Source organism: Oncorhynchus gorbuscha, linkage group LG01, assembly GCF_021184085.1.
Source record: "Oncorhynchus gorbuscha isolate QuinsamMale2020 ecotype Even-year linkage group LG01, OgorEven_v1.0, whole genome shotgun sequence".
In the NCBI taxonomy this organism is placed as follows: Eukaryota; Metazoa; Chordata; class Actinopteri; order Salmoniformes; family Salmonidae; genus Oncorhynchus; species Oncorhynchus gorbuscha.
In genome coordinates this window covers 46,261,903-46,281,874 of record NC_060173.1, presented here as the reverse complement: position 1 = coordinate 46,281,874, position 19,972 = coordinate 46,261,903, and the positions used below count along the sequence as shown (strand labels likewise).

Genomic DNA, 19,972 nt, shown 5'->3' with positions numbered 1-19,972 from the left:
ATAATTGTCGCTGAGGATGAATCCCCCCCCATCATTAACATTTTATATTCATCCAATGTCTGCCATGTTTTCGGGTGACGTGATGACATCGTCGCTCCCCTCCCTGGTTGCGGTCCAATCGTGTTATTTTGACCCCCTCAGCCCTAGCCACTTTCCCTCAGGAGAATCCCGGTCTAAACTGGATGCAGTTTGATTGACATCTTATGTGGCGGTCCAATTCACAAAAGTTTCTCAATCGGCCCTCAAATTAGCTTGAGGGCGAGAGTGAACAATTTTAATCACTTCTGGGGTTGATGAGACCAACAATTCAAAGCAAACTGTAGTCACATGTCAAACTCCAGTGGCTGCAAAGTGTCAAATTGAATCAACACGCTGCATTTTCGGCACGTGAGACAAAAATCTATAGATGACATTTATTTTAGCGGTGGCAAATGGGGATATGATGCTCAAAGTGACTTCATAAACATATTTTTGGAATTCTGAAATTTACTGGAATAAAAGACCATAAAACTAGCTAGCCAGCTACCTGACAGGAGTGCTAGCTAGCTATGTTAGCTTGCTAGGTACATCAATAGCTTCAGATTGGTTGTTTTTAGGCTCAACAAGATTCCCACCGATCATCACTCTCCCTCGCTTGGGCAAGGGACATTTAAGGTACACTCGGTCGTGACGATGGCAAACGTCATTCAAGGGCTGAGGGTTGAGGTCCGAGGGCTGTCTAATTCACGTTTGGGCCGCAGCCCCTGTATGCACATGTAAAGTTGGGCTGCATAAACCGGATGCAACCTGGACATAGACGGTCCATGAATCGGCATACGTGAACGTGAGTAGATTACGTTGACAACAACGGTCGGACATCTTGGACACGGTCTCCAGTTCTTTATACCTCAGTGGGTCAGACAGAGAGCTGTCCCAGTGAGTCACAGAGCACACGAATGACTTAATCACTGCTCTGGGGCGGGGCATAGGGATAATGAGAGAGGAGGAGGAGCTGGGGAGAGGGGAGTGGGCCCCGGACGGAATCAGGGTGGGAACCCAAGCAAAGCAGAGGCAGAACACACACACACTCACGCACACACATACACACAGACAGATACAGATACATCGATATAGCCTTGCACACACGCACGCGCACACGCACACGCACACACACACACACACACACACACACACACACACACACACACACACACACACACACACACACACACACACACACACACACACACACACACACTAAGCTCAGCAGTGCAGACCAGTGGCCTCTACACACAAGCCAAGCGCCTGTAAAAGAGGGGTGGAGGCCTTGGCTGCCAGAGAGGAAGGCCCCTGTCTCTAAATGCACTCAGAGAGGAGGAGGAGTTGGAGGAGGAGAGATGAAGAGTGTCTTGCTTACAGCATGGAGAAGCATTACAGTTGAGGAGGACAGTTCTATATAGTTCTAGTTTGAAGTAATCTGTTAAAGCACAGACTGAGAGCCCATAATGTACAGCACACATGTAATCATTGACTTGGAACAAAGAAAAAAGGTGGCACCTGCTGGTAGCCACAAGGTGCTGCAGTTAGGCAGTGTGGTTTGTGTTTGCTTGTGTTTGCAATTCAACTGCAACCACACAGGCATGAAAAGGCATTGCGGTTTCAGAGAGTCAGAGTGCCACTAGGAAAAGGGTTGAGCATTATCCCGAAAAAAGGAAAGGCAACTAAATACTAATACTAAATCAGTGTTTCCAATGATAACCCAAGAAGTTTATGCCATACATGTATGTACTCCACACTGTACACCCCAAAACAACAACACACACAGTGAAGTCCGCACCCAGTGAGATTACAGTGCCCTGGTGCTGTTACTTCCTCTCTCTCTCCAGGGCCTCAGTAGAGGAAAACCCTTGCTTTGTATACCAACCAATTTCTCTCTTTCTTTCTTTCTTTCTTTCTTTCTTTCTTTCCTTCTCTCTCACTTTTGCTCTCTCTCTCTTTCTCTATCTCTCTCTCCCCGAGCTGACTAATGCACTCTGTACTACTGTTTTTCGTTCCGCTTTATGTACCGTTGCTATGAACATATGCTCTGAGCAAATTATAGACAAAGTTGTGGTCCGTGAGGTTTGCAGCTAGAGGAATTAGTGCAGCCATGTTCCTGTACAATAAAGTAATATTGTTTTACCAGAAGTACATACTGAATACACTCACATTGCAAAGCGCGTATATATACTGTAATGCTGTGGGAGTCACACACTCAGGCAGGCGGAATAAGTCTTAAGTTCTGGTCCATAGGACGATGACGAAGAGAGAGCGAGTTAAGTGTTAGTTAGAACTGACAAACAATGTGAGTGCATTTGGGGGCGTAATGGTTTTAAATACTGGGATGCCAACCAATCTCCCTCTCTAAGACCTACAGTTGGAACACTGCTCATGTGCCCGCACTTCTCCCATCTATTCCCCAAGGTGAAGATAAAGATTTTGACACAATGATGACTCTGCCCCCCCCAAAAAACGTGCCAAAATCCATTAAAAAGACTTGAACGGAAAATCCCGTAATGAGTCGGGACAGTTCAAGACCTCATCTAATTGAGCAACTCAGAAAGTCAATCATTTGATGTCATTGTTAGAGGCTCTAGTCCATTTGAATGATTGGCATCTTGTTTGTGTGTCAACTGTTAAGTAGTACGCTGCCTAGATATCCAATGTACTAGTTAAACTGTAACTCAACCACTCACTGGAGTCTCAGAGGATATCTGATCATCCTGACATTAACAACATGCAAAGTCTCCCATTTTCATATTGTCACCTCGATAAGGGGTTAAAGCCTCTTGAACATTTTCCACCTCCAAAACCTCTCCGTATCTGTCTCTCAATCAACTCTCTTTAATGTTCAATAGTGCTGTGATTGTTGGCACATGTAAATGTGCTCTGCCGACTTGCGTGTAGTGGATACAGTCCGTGCTGGGATTGTGTGGAACAAAGCGCGCTTTGAGATTACAGTTGATCCTCTCACATCCTGTTCCCCCGCGTCTGGCGGCCAGACGGACACAGGCGGACACAGGCGGACACAGACGGACACAGGCGGACACAGACGGACACAGATCCCAGCGGACGATAAAACCACGCGGGTTATCCACCGACTCCGGCCCACGGCATCAGGCCCCCAGGGGGCCGAGGGGTAGGGCAGGCCGGGACACGCAGCTCCTGTCAGCAAACAGTATACTCTGTAGGTGAGAGGGGACCCCCATGCTGCCTGAGAGAGAGGGGGAGAGGGGTAGGTGGAGAGAGAGAGCAGCCGTGGGGACCAGACACAACTGGTTCCCCGACGTAGGAGGTGAGGCCTGCCTAGGCAACAAACGCATTATGGAAAACACTGCCCAGTGATTAAAGGCGGAAGAGATCCTGATGAACCTGATAAAGCCTACAGATGGTGATACACATATCATCCTTTGCCATGCCTTGGGGACTAACAACCCACTCTCTGAAGGTCAACCCACAGCCACACTACTGCACCCGATAAAGGCTACAGATACAGCCCACACTTTAGTGGAACACAGCCAGACTCACCACATAACAGCACAGTACCTGATCAACTCAAATGATCAACTCTAATGATCAAATCCAATGATCAATTCCAATGATCAACTATTAATGACAAACTCCAATCATCAACTCAAATGATCAAATCCAATGATCAACTCAAATGATCAACTCCAATGATCAACTCTAATGATCAAATCCAATGATCAACTCCAATGATCAACTATTAATGACAAACTCCAATGATCAACTCCAATGATCAACTGCAATGATCAACTCCAATGATCAACTCTAAAGTGAAAAATTATAATGATTAACTCCAATGACCAACTCCAATGACCAACTCTAATGTGATAAATTCTAATGATCAACTCCAATGATCAACTCCAATGATCAGCTCCAATGATCAACTCTAATGTGACCAACTCTAATGATCAACTCTAATGATCAACTCCAATGATCAACTCCAATGTGATAACCTCTAATGATCAACTCCAATGATCAACTCCAATGACCCTGATAAAGCCTACAGATGGTGATACACATTCTACATGTTTCCATCAGAAGTTCCTCGCCCCATTCTGTTTCCCCTGGCCTCCGTGGCCAGCGGATTAGGCCAACCCACATGATGATGGCTCCAAACATAGGTATTTTATTCGCCACCAGTCTCGCATAGCACAATGCACGCATCATCTGCACAGGGTTATCCACATGATATGAGTTACTTGGCTATGGTTGTCTCTGTTTACTGAGCGCCGTGCGGGCTTTACGTTGCACATTAAATCAAGTTCTACAGCGTTCTCATCTTTCCATGATAACGCTGTAGAAAGTCTGATAGCATATCAGCTTTGATTACAATCATTTGATTGAGAGTAATATAGCCAACAGGAAGAGGAGAGTGGTCCAGTATTGCTCAGTTAGTGCAGCATAGTGCTTTCACTGACAGGGTTGTGGGTTCGATTCCCGGGGCCACAAATAGGTAAAAATGCATGCACACATTGCTGTAAGTTGCTTTGGATAAAAGTGTCTGCAAAATGGCATATATTATTATAAATAGTGAAGTTAAAAGGAATGGGCTCGGTAGTTGTGTACTACTGAAGTGATGAATGATATTTTGGGAGAGTTCATCGGTGTCAAAGCAGCCACTTACGTTGCTCTTACAGTCTTAAAAAATGTGTTTTTCCTCTCTACATTAAACAAGGATGGGTTGGTTAAACACTTGGCTGTGGAATGGAATGTGTTCAGTTACGAGCTGTGTGTCAGCAGAGACTTGTGCAATCAGATGGGGCATCAAATCATTATTCTAGCAAGAATTTAATTACTCCATTTCACTCCCCACCAGTCATGTTGGATGTAAAATATGGGGAGGGAAGACAAGCCAATGAACGTAGAAAAAAAAATAGATGACCACTATCATATGATAATGTATAGTCTCTCCTTCCTGGGATTCAATGACTAATTTATAGTGTTTACTTTGCAAAGGCTGACATTTTCTGACCGGCTCTCTATGCTCTTTTACATTTAGAATGCCTTGGGGGGGGGGGGGGGGTTCCCATACGTTTATATTTGAAGGGAATATGTTTCTTTTCCAATTTTGTATTTGACTTTCCTATTTAAATGGACAAATGAGTGGTTGTAGAAAACTGCAGCTGGTCATAATGAATATCCCAAAATGCCTTTCCTTTCATTTCGTAAAATTGGATGAAATCATGCAACACATGCATAAATTAAACCATATGTGTATGTTTTGATCATAGCAGTGCATTTAAATACATTGCTAGGTTTGGGAGGATAGTCACTCATAATTATGCTCAGATTCTATGGAGATACTGTCTGTGTTTGCATTCTTTTAAGATACAGTTTCACCACAAATGACGAAGTGATTCTGAGAAAAGGAAGGAGATCTTACCAATTCATTTATAATTGGAGTATTTAGTTGCCCTGCAATTGTGACCTTCAGCTATATTACAGTACATGAGACAAAGCTATACTTTCTTTGTTGGCACTGAAACCCGCAAATGACAGAGAATAACAAATCTACACCTGAAATGTATTGCCACTTCAATGATAGCATCTTATCTCATTAAAAGGACCACAGGAAAGAATGTGACATAATTGGGAGACATTACATGGCAATGAATTCATTTGGACTGAATCGCCAATAAAGATATTATTTATTTGAGTTTAGCTAGCCTATGACAGCTCAATATAGTACATCACAGTATAACAGTGGAATCCTTTAAACTGATGATAGCCGAAAGCACTCCTTCCAAGAGTTGTCAATGTACAGATGCATGAGCAACTTGTAGAAAATCACGATTTTCATGAAAACAACCTCCATTGTGGAACGAGAGACAAACCCAACCAACTCATCACTGATTTTATACATTTATGCTGCGGGCTGATATTAGCATAACATTTGCCAAAGATACTGCAGAAAATGCATGCTCTGTGCACAGGCACAGCATTCCTTTAAATAAACACAGAAAATTGAGAAGAATCTTCTGCATCTGACCAGTGGCAAAAATGTACACCATTTTGCTTGTGAGTCACCTGTTTAAGTCTAAACTTGAACATTATTCACCTTTCCTCTGTTCAGCCCACTTCTAAACAGAGATTTTTTTAAAACACTCTAATCAGTCTGACTTATGGAGCGAGGCGATCTGTTGACTGTGACCCTTCCCCCTCCCTGTCTGATGTCTGATCCGGGGGAGCTGGTCTGTTTATGGGAGTAGTAGTTTGCATCTTCAGGTCCTGATCAAGTATGTGCCTGTCCTGACCCTTTCCTCTCAAGTGGCTTCCAATGAACCTGCTGACTTCCACATCTTTTATCTGTATAGACGTCTGTTTGGCTCGGCCCTACCCCAGCCGCCCGGCCGCTGGGCAGCAGTAGCACTCCCCCTCTTACAACCCTCACCCCACTGCCCTGGGGGATGTGGGGGAGTGAGAGAGCGCTTCATTGTGGAGGCGATACTGTATTGTATGCACCCAGGCGAGTGGGAAATAGAGACGGAACCACCCCCATCCCCTCCCTGATACCCCCCACCAGCTCTCACATTCCACCCCAGTTAAGTTTTTTCCTCTTTTAAAAGCCCCCAGACCTCTCGTTCGCTTGCTAACCAGCCAGTTGGAGCTGCTAGGCATTTTTCATGCCGTCCGTTTGCCTCCTAGCTGGTCGTGCCTTGGAGTGCCTCTCTCCAGAGTTGTACTCATGGAGTCAGGCTCAGCGCTATAACTCAACTCACTGCCTGCCTGTCTGTCTGTCGGCTGCCTTCAGGCTGCTGCTTCTAAGAAAAGGTGCAGCGAGAGCAGGAGGCAATGCAATGTGGCCCATAGAGCAGAACGGCCTGCTAGTCTGACAGCTTCTCCTCTCTGATGATTGAAGAGATGTTTTTGTGTGAAAAGCAATCTGGTCAAAAAAAAACGAAGGGACTACTACTGCATTGCTTTGTCATTAAATGTAGGATGTAGATTGAGTTCTCCAGTCTCTAATAGATTCTAACAAGTGGATTCCCCAGCCCAGCCCGGGCTTTTAGTGTTGGTATGAAATTAAAGCAGCATTCCTATGTCGTGCACTGAGAGGTTCACCTGCCCCTGTCCTGCATCCATTCTCCATTCTTGTGCAATGAGCCAGGGGCCAGAGTAATTGAACTTTTGCAATATCTCACCGCTGAGCACAACAAGAACCTCTTTGAGATGAAAAGCATGAATCACTATGGTGACAAACTGGTTGGAAAGTTAAACAGAAAGTAACCAGAGCAGGGTAGTTATACGACGGGGCCTACGTCTTCCTTTGATGCTGAGTGTAGCCGTTGAAAGGTGTCTATTTTCATACTATAATCGCTAACCTCAAGTGCTCTGCTCTTCTGTTCAGGCTGTGAAAGCTGTTAAAGTTGAAGGTGCTCAGGCTCGGAGGCTCAGGATATCTCTGGTGTAGATGCTCTCCACAATCTACCGTATATATCACATGAGATTACATCAACTATTTCCAATTGAAGATGGCATTTTTCATCCTAACTGACCAGGAAGCAACAGGTCAAAGTAGACAGCAGTGTTAAAACTGATAAGGTGTTGACTTCCCACAGGTTATGAGAAACTAGGGTTGGAATTATGCTTGTAGTCAACCCCACCATGCATCACTTTTATTCAGCGCTGTATTAAAAACTGACTGAGTATCACTCTCTTGCCATTTATCCTGGCCTTTTCCACGTCTCCGACCAGCCCTAGTGCAACAATCTGCTTTGCCTATCCATAGCCCCTCCCTGCCTTGATGATGGATCTGACTTCAGTTGTATTATTTACTGTTAATAGAGGGTAATATACCACTCAATAACACCCACTTCTGTTAGCACGGGATAATTCACTCCACATTTTATGGGCTCAAGGTACAGAGCAGTGCCAATATAATTCTGCTAAGGCACATGACAACGTGACTGAGTGAGATTACTATAGCTTCTGTGTCCAGAGGAGGAAACACAAACATATTTTAATACCCAGCATCCAGTGTTTATGGCCTTGTTCTCCAATGTGTCAGTTAGAGCATAACAGGAGAGCCAACGACTCTTTGCACAACAGAGGAACTGTTGAAGGACGTGACCGTAATGAGTATGGTTCCATCCATGTTTCCATCCATCCTTTAAAGTCCCATCGAACTAACAGAGATGCCAGTGTCAAGGAAGGCTGCGGTAGCATCGGCAGATAAAGGTTATATATATATATATTTACAGTATAATAACACAGAAATAAATATCAAATGAATGGCCTTTTTTTAAACAGAATCTTTCCTTGAATCAAGATATTTGGGGTTCTGTCCTACTCAATAACCCAGCTATTAATGTGTACTTTCTTGGAAACCGAATGTAATACCACGGAACCCGGCCAAACTGACCGACTCCATCCAAGTGCAAGCAGCGCAGAGAGAAAGCATTAGGCTTGTGGTTCCCTGATCTTTAACTCTTCAGAAAACAACGACATCTCCCCCGATCCAAAACTAAGACTGGATCATTGAGAATAGGAAAGGTTTAGTGTTCATAATTTGGGGGATTTGAATGAAAAACTTCAATGGGAGTGGAATATGCATTTTTCTCCTTGCAGTTGATTATGATCATGTGGGATTTTGCAGATTCAGGAGGAGACGGACTGTAACATTTGTCTATTGAGGAGGTGTATTCCATGACACGGCTACTCTCATCATGCACAAATCAAATTAGTATCAAAAACAATCTATGCTGTATTGACAATAAAGCCCTGAGATAAATACTCAATAAATGGTCACATCCATCCACTGACCTTTCTGCCTACAGTACTGGAGCGGTTCAGCTCACGGGTAATTGGCCATGGAAGCAACCAATCACTAACCAGTATGAGTCAATCTCTACAGTACCAGTACCCACTGTCTGGCTGTAGCTCTGAGAGAGTGTAGTGAAACATCCCTGGCTTCGCTGTCAGTGAGTATCATGGAGGAAAGTATGGTAGCACAGTACGAGAGAAAAAATAAATATGCCTCATCTCTGCCTCCTCTAGAGAAGAGGTTCCCTCTCTCTCTCTCCAGGGGTGTAGGATGGAGGAAAACATCCGCCTAAAGTTAAAACGCACGACTAACTAAAGGCTTTGACCAGAGATGTGGCTGGTTCATGAGTCAAGTAGTTTGAATAGTTCATACAAATGTTCTAAAAACATAAGCGTAGTTCACATGCAGTATCAGTGACCTGATCGATTTCTCAGTGATAAAGCAAGGCGTGACATGTGGTACTGTTCAGTTCAAGTCTCCCTGAAACTAAGCAAAAAAGAAAATGTGAAAAAAGGAGTGCATAAGAGATGCTGAACGCAGAAGAAAATGAGACGAGATCCATTACAAAAGTGCCAGATTTACAACAAAGAGAAACGCTTTTAGAGGGGTTGGAGCGAAGTCAGCCGCTCCTAAATAGCAGTGATTGTTAACAGAGCTATTGGATTAAATGCATAGTCGAACCGCACTTTAACAGCGACAAACATTTCTAAATGAAACAAATGTATAAAAGTCCCTGTAAAAAAAGTCATACAAAAAGAGGTCTGCGGAATTCAGTTTCAAACAAAAGCCCTGTAAATGTTTGTCTGCTTGTAGCTTGTTCTGACTGTCTGTACACGCACGCACGCACGCACACACACACACACACACACACACACACACACACACACACACACACACACACACACACACACACACACACACACACACACACACACACACACACACACACACACACACACACACACACACACACACACACACACACACACACACACACACACACACAACACACACACACACACGTGAACCAAGCAATGGACACAACCAATTTCCTAAGATTAACAACAGATGTGTCCATCTATTTCTGTTCAACAAAGTTCTCTACAATAATACCATTAGTTGTCTCCTCATTTGCTATATCATTTTTCAACCATACTTTTTCCCCATTAGACTTTGGTGCTTCTGGTAACCTTTCCATAACTTTGCTGCAGCCAGCTTTTAACCAGAAGTTCAACGCAAATCAAAAGAAATCAAGCCACGCTGCAGAAATGTAACGGTGTGAATTGAAATGAGGACACATCGGACTGCAATCTGTCGTAACGGTAACATATGAAGTCATCTTGAGTTTGAGTTTGCCAACGTGTATTGTTATACAATAGAGAGTCAAAGACTCGTGTGTGCAGTTGGTTAATGTTTGACTCTGTGATGTGTGCAGCTTGGGTTTGGCTTGTGAAGAGGCTTGGGTGGTCGGGGCTTGGTAGTGGATTGAGTTCTCCTCTCAGGCTACCATTTGGAGGAGATGGTGACATCCTCAATCCAAAATGTAACCTGTTTTACATCACAGCTTCAATACTTTGCCCGAAAGCAAATGATCAATGACTACCATTGCAATCCAGTCCTCCCTGCAAATAAGATTTGAAGTAACTCTTCACAAATGCCTCCCCACAAATGTAGCAAACGTATTGCGCCACACCTTTACAGTAGGTCTATGTCCGCAAACATGCCTTTCAGAGTTGTGGACATTACAGCGTCAGTCCACGGTACAGAAGACAACGAATTCTCCCAAGGTTCCCAGACTAACCTACTCGCAGCTCCTGTCCGAAGACAGTCCTCTCCCCCAGGGCGGAGCAATTCCACCGGCCGTAGCGAAACTGGTACTGACACTCATTGATGCCCAGCTGAGCGCCCTCCCCCACCACGATGATGGCGTCCGGGCGGCTCTGGCAGATGGCCCGTTGGCGAGGGGCCAGCCCAGGGATCTTGTTGCAGATGATGTTGGCACCCAAAGCCACCACGGAAGACAGGGCCCTATGGATGGAGAGGTAAACATACACACACACACACACATAGTCAGTTAGCGGTACTGCAGGACACATAGACTTGAGTCACATTACATCGACTTTAGGCCTCTCCAGACCAGGATTAAATTCAACCAAAGCCTTGATGAGCATTCCTTAGGCACTCAGTGCTGTCTTGCTAAAAATATTACAATTTCATGGATCAGAGGTGAAACAAAGAGAGCATCTGAAACCATATTATCCAATGTGAAGCTGAATAATAAAACTACACCGTATGGCAAAACACATCCAAAGCAGAAAGTGACATTGTGTTTATTTGCTTGCTGACCATGTGCCTCTCCGCGTTGGTTTCGCTCGTGATCGTGGAGAAATGAGTTGGGGTTTTGCGGTCATTGTTAGGTAACGTGGTTAGAATTGTTTCCGAGCGTGGGCAAGCCACGCGCCGGCACAACCGTGCCTTCCATTTGTAACTGGGCCTCTCAAATTTGGACATGGTTCACTTCTCTACCAAGACGTCACACAACTATGCTATCCTTATTTCATTTGATATGTATGAGTTCAAAGCTCACATGCGGCATAACACACCGCCTATAAATATATTTCCTGTGCGAGACTTCGTTCATTTATCCACACAGAGCAATGCCACGGTATGCCTGGCAAGTACGCAAGATTTCCGAGACCAGCCCTCCGGCACACCCGAGGAAGTGTTGTTCCTCCAAGCGTAAAGATGAAGCAGTCATTTAACCCATGACAAGACACCATGGAGCTTCTACTACTGATCGTCACTTTGGGGGTGACACATGTTGGATGGGTTTGGAAGAGTCACGTAGCTGAAAACAGACGGCTTAACAAATGGGGTTATTTCTCCATCAGTGTGTTTATAGCCATCCAAACCCTGCAGATACATGCCTTTCAAACATGTCAGTAGACAAGGAGCAGTAAAAAGAGCATAAAGGCGAATGCCAGCTTTGATGTATGACGTAGGGCCTCCGAGGGCTTTACCACAAGCAGGGCAGGCTGATGCAGGCAAGTTGTGTGTCAGCAAAAAAAATGACAGAGAGGGAGAGAGAGGGCGGAGAAGGGGGGGGGGTCAGAGAGAGGGGGAAAGAAGAGAGGGAGAGAGAGAGAGAGAGAGAGGGAAGAGAAGAAGAGAGGGGAGAGGGAAAGAAAGGGGGAGAGAGAAAAGAGAGGGAGAGAAAGAGGTCGACTGCATTTGAGGATTACCCTTCAAAAGGATTATGGAACAAAACCATACTGCCCTTATGACTCGAAGAACAAAAAGGGTGAATGTTGACCTAACATGTTCCTCTTCTGTTGATTAGCTGTCTTTCTTTCTTTCTTTCTGTCTTTCTTTCTTTTAATAGTTTACTCTCCGTTAGTCAACACCTCCTTAAAACAATTTGGGTTGTGCGTCAGCTTACATTGACATCTGAGTCATTTAGCAGACACTCTTATTCAGAGCCACTTACAGTAGTGAGTGCAGACATTTTCTATGCGTTTTTCTTTTTCGTGCTGGTTAAAGCTTATGCCTCTTACTCCATTAGCTGTCTCCAGACCAAAAAATGAACCTTGAATGCAAAACGACATGACATGTTCAAATTAAACTATAACTGCAACGTGACATGTATCTTTGGCAAAAACAGAGCTTTTTCTTACTCACACTATTTGCTACTTCATCTGCACTAGAGGAGAATGTACCATGGATGTCATGTGAGCAAGTGTCAGTTCTTTCCATCCTTGCAAAAGTTGTGAAGATGCTTAAAAATGCAAACATTTGAGTTCAGTGAATTCAAAAGGAACGGCAAAGGATTTCAATGGTTCAAGGGAGACGATTCAGACATCCCTTCTTGCCTCCAATCTGCCACACCATACGCAGCATAGACCTCTCCCCTTTCCATATCCAAAATGATGTGATGAATTAGGCTCACCAATGCTTTGACCTTTGCAAAGATAACATAATCACCATTACCAGGCATTGAAAATTAGGTGAAAATTAGGTGAAATGTCTGGTAAATGTAAATGTAAATGCCATTAGAACGCTCTCAAATGTCATTAATACAGTATATTTTCCATTTATATCCGTTCAAACCTGAAATTGAGATATAAAGCAAAGAATTAGTGAAGCACAAAGCTCGAAACGTAACTCTTTAAACCTTCTGTTTCCTTGATGTCTGACGAACGAAACAATCCAAATGCTCCACCAACCTTCCTCTATCGCATAACAACCCCCATGGAGCTTGTGGTTTAAGTGTGTGGTTCATATACTGTGTGATGCTACTATTCACGAGGTCAGGTGCACTGCAACTGATGCTCTCGGAATGTACACAGATGCTCTGGATCACATCATGTGCATAGATCCTAAATATCCCACAACAACAGCAACAACCGTAATGGCTCTCGGGTATCTCCTCGGTCAGCAACAAGTCACTGTGCAGCTCACTGTCTGTTAAAATGGTCATGAGGACACGATGATGTTGCTACTACTCTCCTGTATCATCCTAGCCTGGCCATTTTCACCTGCCAATTCCCAGCATCACTGTCTAACATGGGCTGGCAAAAGCATGAGACAATGCAAAAACAGAGCATTCCTCAGTTAAGCTGTTAAATCCCTGCAGCATCAAAGTGCACAAATGCGATTATGTTTGCTTAGTGGCGACTCTGTGTGCACAGTGTCAGTCCAGAAACAGCTAGTACTCCAATAGACAGATACAAAGGGAGAAAACAAGCTCAATATGTCAATTGGTAACCATGCTGTATATTAATACAAGTATAATGCACATTATATACACATATATATATAATACAGCTATATCATCTATGATAGCTACAAACAATTATTATCCATATGCTATAGGCTATAGTATGTAGCGACATTAACAATAGCAAATCAAGGGATTCCCACAGTATTTTATAGTGCACGCGGGCCACCAAAGCGAAATAACCTTCCCCCAAACCTTACATTATAAGGTGGTGGATTCGATGACAGGGTGTTTGTTGTAAAGGGGAGGGATGCATGGTTCTACACACCGACACACACAAACACACACACACACACACACCTATTCCATCAGTCGAATGCCTTTGATGTGACACAGAATGAAGCTCACAGGTATGTTTCACTGAGAAATATCTCAGCCACAATTGTCTCACGATGCAGGTAATTCAAGTGGATTTATTTGGTGAGATTTGTCAGAATTGCTTCTTGGGCAAATTTGCCAAAATAGCAATTGTGAAAACGAATCAAATCTACAAGATTTGTCTAAACTAAAGATATGATATCAATTCATAATATTTATTTTAAGTCAAAACAAATCTTTCTGTAGTGAAAAGATTTTAAATCTTGACTGTCCAGTCTAACACCCTTGTATGTATTTGTGTGATATATGTAGGTTATAGCAAATCTGTGGGCAAGTTAAACAAATTAACAGTGCAGCTTGTTTTCATATGAAATGTATTATTCCACTTTGATGTTACTAGGGTTTAATATGGAAATCGAAAACGTATTTCCAAAGTTCCCCATTTTAAAAACCTTATACTGATCATATTTGGTGAGGTGGTGCATTAAACACAACTTTAAAGGCACGATTCACCTAACATTTGCATATTTCTTCATGGAATGACAGCGTGTTCTGACTAATACCTCTGTCTGAGGATGAGTCATTTGCCACCCATGTAGTTAACCGAATTTCACTGTTAGATTAACACGCATTTAGCTGCACATGTAATGAGAGAGGAAGGAACACTGTGGAGAATGGGGATCACATTCCTCCGTGTTTCTTATTCCACTTTAAAATCATCCTCATCCCTAAAAACCTATTTCATTTGCGGTACTGTAATGTAAGAAAGCATGTTTAAATTATGAAAACAAAATGATATATGTAGTTTATAATGTGCAAACGAATAGGCTACTAAACATAGATCATAGCCACGTTTAACTGCAACCATAAACCACATCTATTTTAACATTAAGTTTGGGGTCTCCAGCACCGGGATGGATACAACGTATGGTTCGGTAATTATTTTTAAGGAAAAAATAAAACGTTCTCCTGCGTGAGCAACTCCTTATTTTAATTCAATGATACAATTATGACCACTGTCAATCGTGTGCGTGTCATAGACCGGTGTTTTACAGCTACTTTTCCAGATGTGGCTTTAAATTGTAACTTGGTGAATCTGCATAATACTATGGTGATGTAATGCATAAAGCATAATCCCTATTCACAAATTGTGACAGGTAATACGCCGCATGCGTAAAAGCTATTCATATAGGGGAAATAATGAAATAACGTTCACTCTTCATTCAATTGTCTTGAACATCTCTGCCACTCTGTGGCCAAATGAAACCGTGTCCAACCGTCATTACAATGTTGTAAAAGAGGATTTGGATCCTAACTTCAAATGTAAAAAATAATGTAGTGTGTCACATCGAACTACAGGCCTATAAAATAAGACGTCAGGTAATTAACATCGACTTCATCCGTTGTTTCCCACGTGGACCGGAGGGATGCCCTGCCTACCTGAAGCATACGCATTGATTATGAATGTATTTCGAGTATCCTTTAGTCATTTTAAACGGTAACGTCTAGAACAACATCGAATGTGGGGAAATACAAAATAATAAATCAAAGTCGGTGCCTAAAATACACACCCAAGTGCACACAAATAAATGATCTAAATCGTTTAATATCTCCATTTTGCTAAAGCCCAGTTGTCTTAAATGACTAGTTCTAGTCAAGCATGTTGTGGGCTATATTTTATATTAAAACAGTTTGGATTAGACTATGTGCAGTGTGAAGTAAACATCCATCATAAACATGGGCTACCGTAACCAACAACCTGCGGTAATATTTCGGAGAGAGATTCAACAATAACAATTCTAAAGCAGAGTATATATAATCGAAAATGAAATTCATTCTTTGTATGTCTCCAAACACAACATCACACCAGTGAGGCAACTAAGGGTTCGGGTGATTGAGTCAACTTACAGGTAGCTCCCACTTGTAAGTATGAGGAAGATCTGTGGATAGTAGACTGACAGTAGTACACTGCGCGAGGAGAAGATGATCATGATGACATTGAACAAATGGCCGCTTTCTAGTGGAGTGAGAAAAATGGTGGGATAGAGTCCTCTTTAAATCCTTGATGTCGCGCGTTTTAGTTCCCCTTTGCTCAAAAATCAAAGAGCTGACACCCGGGTTGGTGCGATGCGTCTGCGGTGCTCGCTTGAGTGGCGGTGCTATGCAGCTCCTAGCTCCCAGTCCCAGGGCCGTGAGTGTGCAGCGGGCGCGGAGATTGGCTCTGTCATCTCTCAGCGGTAGAGGCTGTTACAGAGTGTGGTTCCCGAGACGGAATGATGATGGTTTTAGGGATTTTGGATGGCAGAAAAGTGCTTTTCTCCACACTCATGAGTGTCGTGGCTGCCATTGGGCAGAGAGAGACACTGCTATCCGCCCACTTCTGCGCCACAGCAGGACAATGGGGTGACAGTGATCCGCTGCTCCCCTGGAGAGGGCTGCCTTTCATTCATCAAATCAGGCCCAAAAGTAAACAAACACTGGCGCACTCGCTGACTGTTTCATCTTCAGGCCTACTGCTTCACACTAACACATCATCAGGCAACAACAACAAAAACGTATGTGCGTAAGGTGCATAAAGCAATTGGTCTTGCACACATTTTATCCAATGCTTAAAAAATAAAAAACGGTGTGGATAGCCTAATACGTAACCACACAGAAATGAACACCTGGTATGTTGTGTTATTAATTATGTTATCATGTCAATAAATGAGCAGGCGACTGCAGGTTTTAAAGCAGGTTCGCGTTTTTCATCTTGTCCTGGAGGCAGCACTGCAGGGTGGTCACTAGCTGGCACAGCCACAAAGTCATTACAATCCGTTTTTAAACCTAACCCTAACCTTAACCACACTGCTAAACCTAATGTCTAAATCTATCATTAAATTAAGACCAAAAGGTTAATTTAAGTTACAATATCGACAATTTTGACTTTCCAGCTGGCCTATATAAGGAGAAATCGCTCAGTCTTGCTTCTGGGACAAGATTCATGACAATAAACATCAACCTGCGGTTTTAACACGGGATCTACAGGGCGATCTCGGTGTTGGACCCGGTGAGTGAAAGGCTCTGCCTGCACCATCGCGTCAGCACAAAGTGATGTCACTCGTCACCTGTAGACTCCAGTCATTGTGTGTGAAGAGGGTATCATGAAAGATTTTCCCAGGCTAAAGAAGGGGGGAGAACGCGGCGGGAATGAGCTAACTGGTTTGGCTTGATAAAACCCTGAGATATCTCGTCACGCTTCACTTGGAGTGTTTTTTTTTCTCCCTATTTGAACTGTTAAGATATGAATACCTGTGGAGGTTACCCGTTAGGCCTATTTCACTTAAGGCTTGTGTAGGAGAAGGAAAGGTGAGCTCCCACCAATGGAACGCGCGGGGAGATGACACCTGTTGTTTTTGTTTAGATAACCACGACTGGCTATGGATGATGAGGAACACTAGCCAGAAAAAATGTATGGGTAAAGAAAACAGGACCTTGAGCTGTCCAAGCGTTGACTCTTGTTGAAATATCCTAACGTTACATACTTTGTGTATAAAACATTTTTTTTACTGTTCGTATATATTTGTACTCTTATCAATGCACTCCAAACCATCAGGCTCTACTACCTTGCAGACAACACAGACCTACAACAGAGACAGGTAAACAAAATGGTCTTGCCGTTTGTGTAAACATCATTTCTATATATGCAACAACAATACCCGTTTTTCTTTTTGCACACACACAGCATATATAATTCCTCTGGGGTTTTTTATACATCAAGATGAGCTATTGCAAAACAAGTAAAAACTCCATCTGGGCTGTGGAATGTGGAAATACAACTCAGCCAGGCTGCCTCTATTAATGAAGGTATGCCGCAGTGAGCACGAGCACGAGCCCGGCTGAGGGGGTCAAATGATCTATAGAGCGACAAAAACCAACAAGACTCTGATCAGATGAACCACAACCGAGACTGAATTTGAATTCATCTCATATTGGGCCAAGCGCAACAACAACAACAACAACAACATGGGCATAGCTTTTACGCACATCCAGCCGTTGTCCCATGATGGCTATGGGTGTCAGGTTCATTTCAACACAGACATGGATGGATTAGGCTGCCATCACACTGAGTTTTTCAGATTGTTTGTAAAAGTCAGAAATTGTTTGTAAAAGTTAGTGAGGTCAAAAGGGCAGTTCCGTCTGCAGCCCGCAGAAGAACACTGCATTTATATGGGCATTCAGAATATACATGTGGCTGGGCATTCAGAATACCCATGGGGCTCAGCATGTTGCAGGTTATATTTCAAACAACAATAATAATACTGACAAGAAAGTAACATAAACGTATAAGCAGTTGATATAAGTATTACATTTACACTTACCCAAGCCTTAAGTAGATGATGCCAAAGCACAAGAAGTACAAATTCCACCTTCGGAGGGGTCTGTGCATGATCATAACCGCTTCTGGGACGGGCCATTCACTAGAATGAAGTGGTCATTATTGCGTTCACATTGGCAACACTACAGTATCCTAACCTTTCCAGATGCAGATATAACTTCTCTTTTCCAAAATATCAAATCTAAACTCCTTTGAAATCTTTATCCGTTTCAAATCCATAGTCAACGGGTAACAGGTGAGACAAGAGAGTGATGGTGATCCAAAACGTGGTTGTTAAAGAGTTCGACAACAAAACACTTATGAGAGAGCGATGGGTCGAGGAGTAAGATGAGTTCTCGGGTGAACCATTCTTATATTTCGTCCTTTGTATCAAAGTAGGACAAGTTATGTATTCTCACTTGTTCTTGCGTGCGCCAGGTACATTTACACCCGGTGCAATGTCCTCCTTTTCCTCCCCTCGTCTGTATTGAGGCCGTGACACATCGGTTGCAGTTCCTCTCCTTTGACGACATCTTAAATTCTTTCCATGTAGCTGCAGGTATTCTAATGCAGGTAACAAAAGCCCTATCCACGCCTCCTCCTTTGACCTGGTATGGATATGCAAGGATTGGGACGGGCTTCTGGGTTGAGCTGAACACGTGCAGTTGTTGTACAGCTACAGTAACATACAGCGAAACTCACCGAAACTTCCTTATATAGGCTATTTGAGGTTGCAACCTTGGGTATTGCACAACAGGAGATATTAGACTACTCTCATCAAGTAGACAAGTAATTCTAGCGACTAGTCCATGCACCAGTTTACAATATGAACCTTGAGTAGAATTCTAGAGTATTCTGTGGCATTTCATATGTATAGCTTAACCGATCATAAATTATACTTGTTTGCCACCTGTTATGAATCTATAGACAATATTTAAAGATCATTAAATTAAGGAAATGCATTTCTTATTATTTATTACATCAAATCACGGGGCTCATTTTCAACAAATAGGCGACAGAATCGCCTACTATGACAAATGCGTTTTAAAACAACATGTAAAAATAGCCAGTTGACTTTGCACAGGGGGACGGACCATCATTTCAGGATGCGCACAATCTTGATGCTTCTTGAGTGTCTGTGCTCTGTGGTGCCCTTTTGGTGTACAATACTCCCCCTGGTGGTTACAGTAGACAACTGCTGTCGAACTGGTAGGGGGAGGTGTCTTCTGTGTGACTATAGAGGCCTGTATGATGTGAGTGAGTGAGCTTTTGTATGCAGACAGTTTGGCTAAGTTCCTGCACTTATATTTTAACATGATGTGCACTTGTGTGATCTTTAGAAAGTGTAAATCACCATAAATATGCTATATGCAAATGTATTTAAATATGGTCCTGTTCATTTCTGTGTTTTATTGCTGCATTTGAATGGTCTTGCAAATAAATATAATTCCTTAATCAAGATTCTATATATGATTTTTGATTATATAACGCACTTTGATAAAACAACACATAAACCATAAGTCATATACCATATTAGAACAAAACTATACGCAATGAAAACGTCTAAACTGGAATAATAATTACAGCATAAACTAAAATGACAGACATCAGACCCTTCTCTTTGGTTCTGAGAGTTGTTGTTCACCACAAGAGACAGACGAACCACAGAAACCTTTGTTTCAAGACATCCCTGCTTTGTGGTTTCCAGGCC

The 19,972-nt window shown here is 43.0% G+C and overlaps 1 protein-coding gene across 2 annotated transcripts in view; it reads right to left on the bottom strand.

Moving 5' to 3' along the window:
• Positions 1-18,912, bottom strand: part of LOC124038508 (protein Wnt-7b-like) — a 33,401-nt gene extending 14,489 nt beyond the window's left edge. Inside the window, exons 1-2 of one of the 2 annotated variants that reach the window (XM_046354498.1) lie at positions 18,266-18,912; positions 10,611-10,837 (exon numbers count right to left, since the gene is read on the bottom strand). In XM_046354498.1, coding sequence (XP_046210454.1) covers positions 10,611-10,837; positions 18,266-18,339 — 301 coding nt within the window. In that variant the 5' untranslated portion in view covers positions 18,340-18,912. Of the gene's footprint in view, positions 1-10,610; positions 10,838-15,812; positions 16,209-18,265 lie in introns of those variants that run through there. The other variant, XM_046354489.1, reaches the window with a different exon arrangement.
• Positions 18,913-19,972: the final 1,060 nt, after the last annotated feature.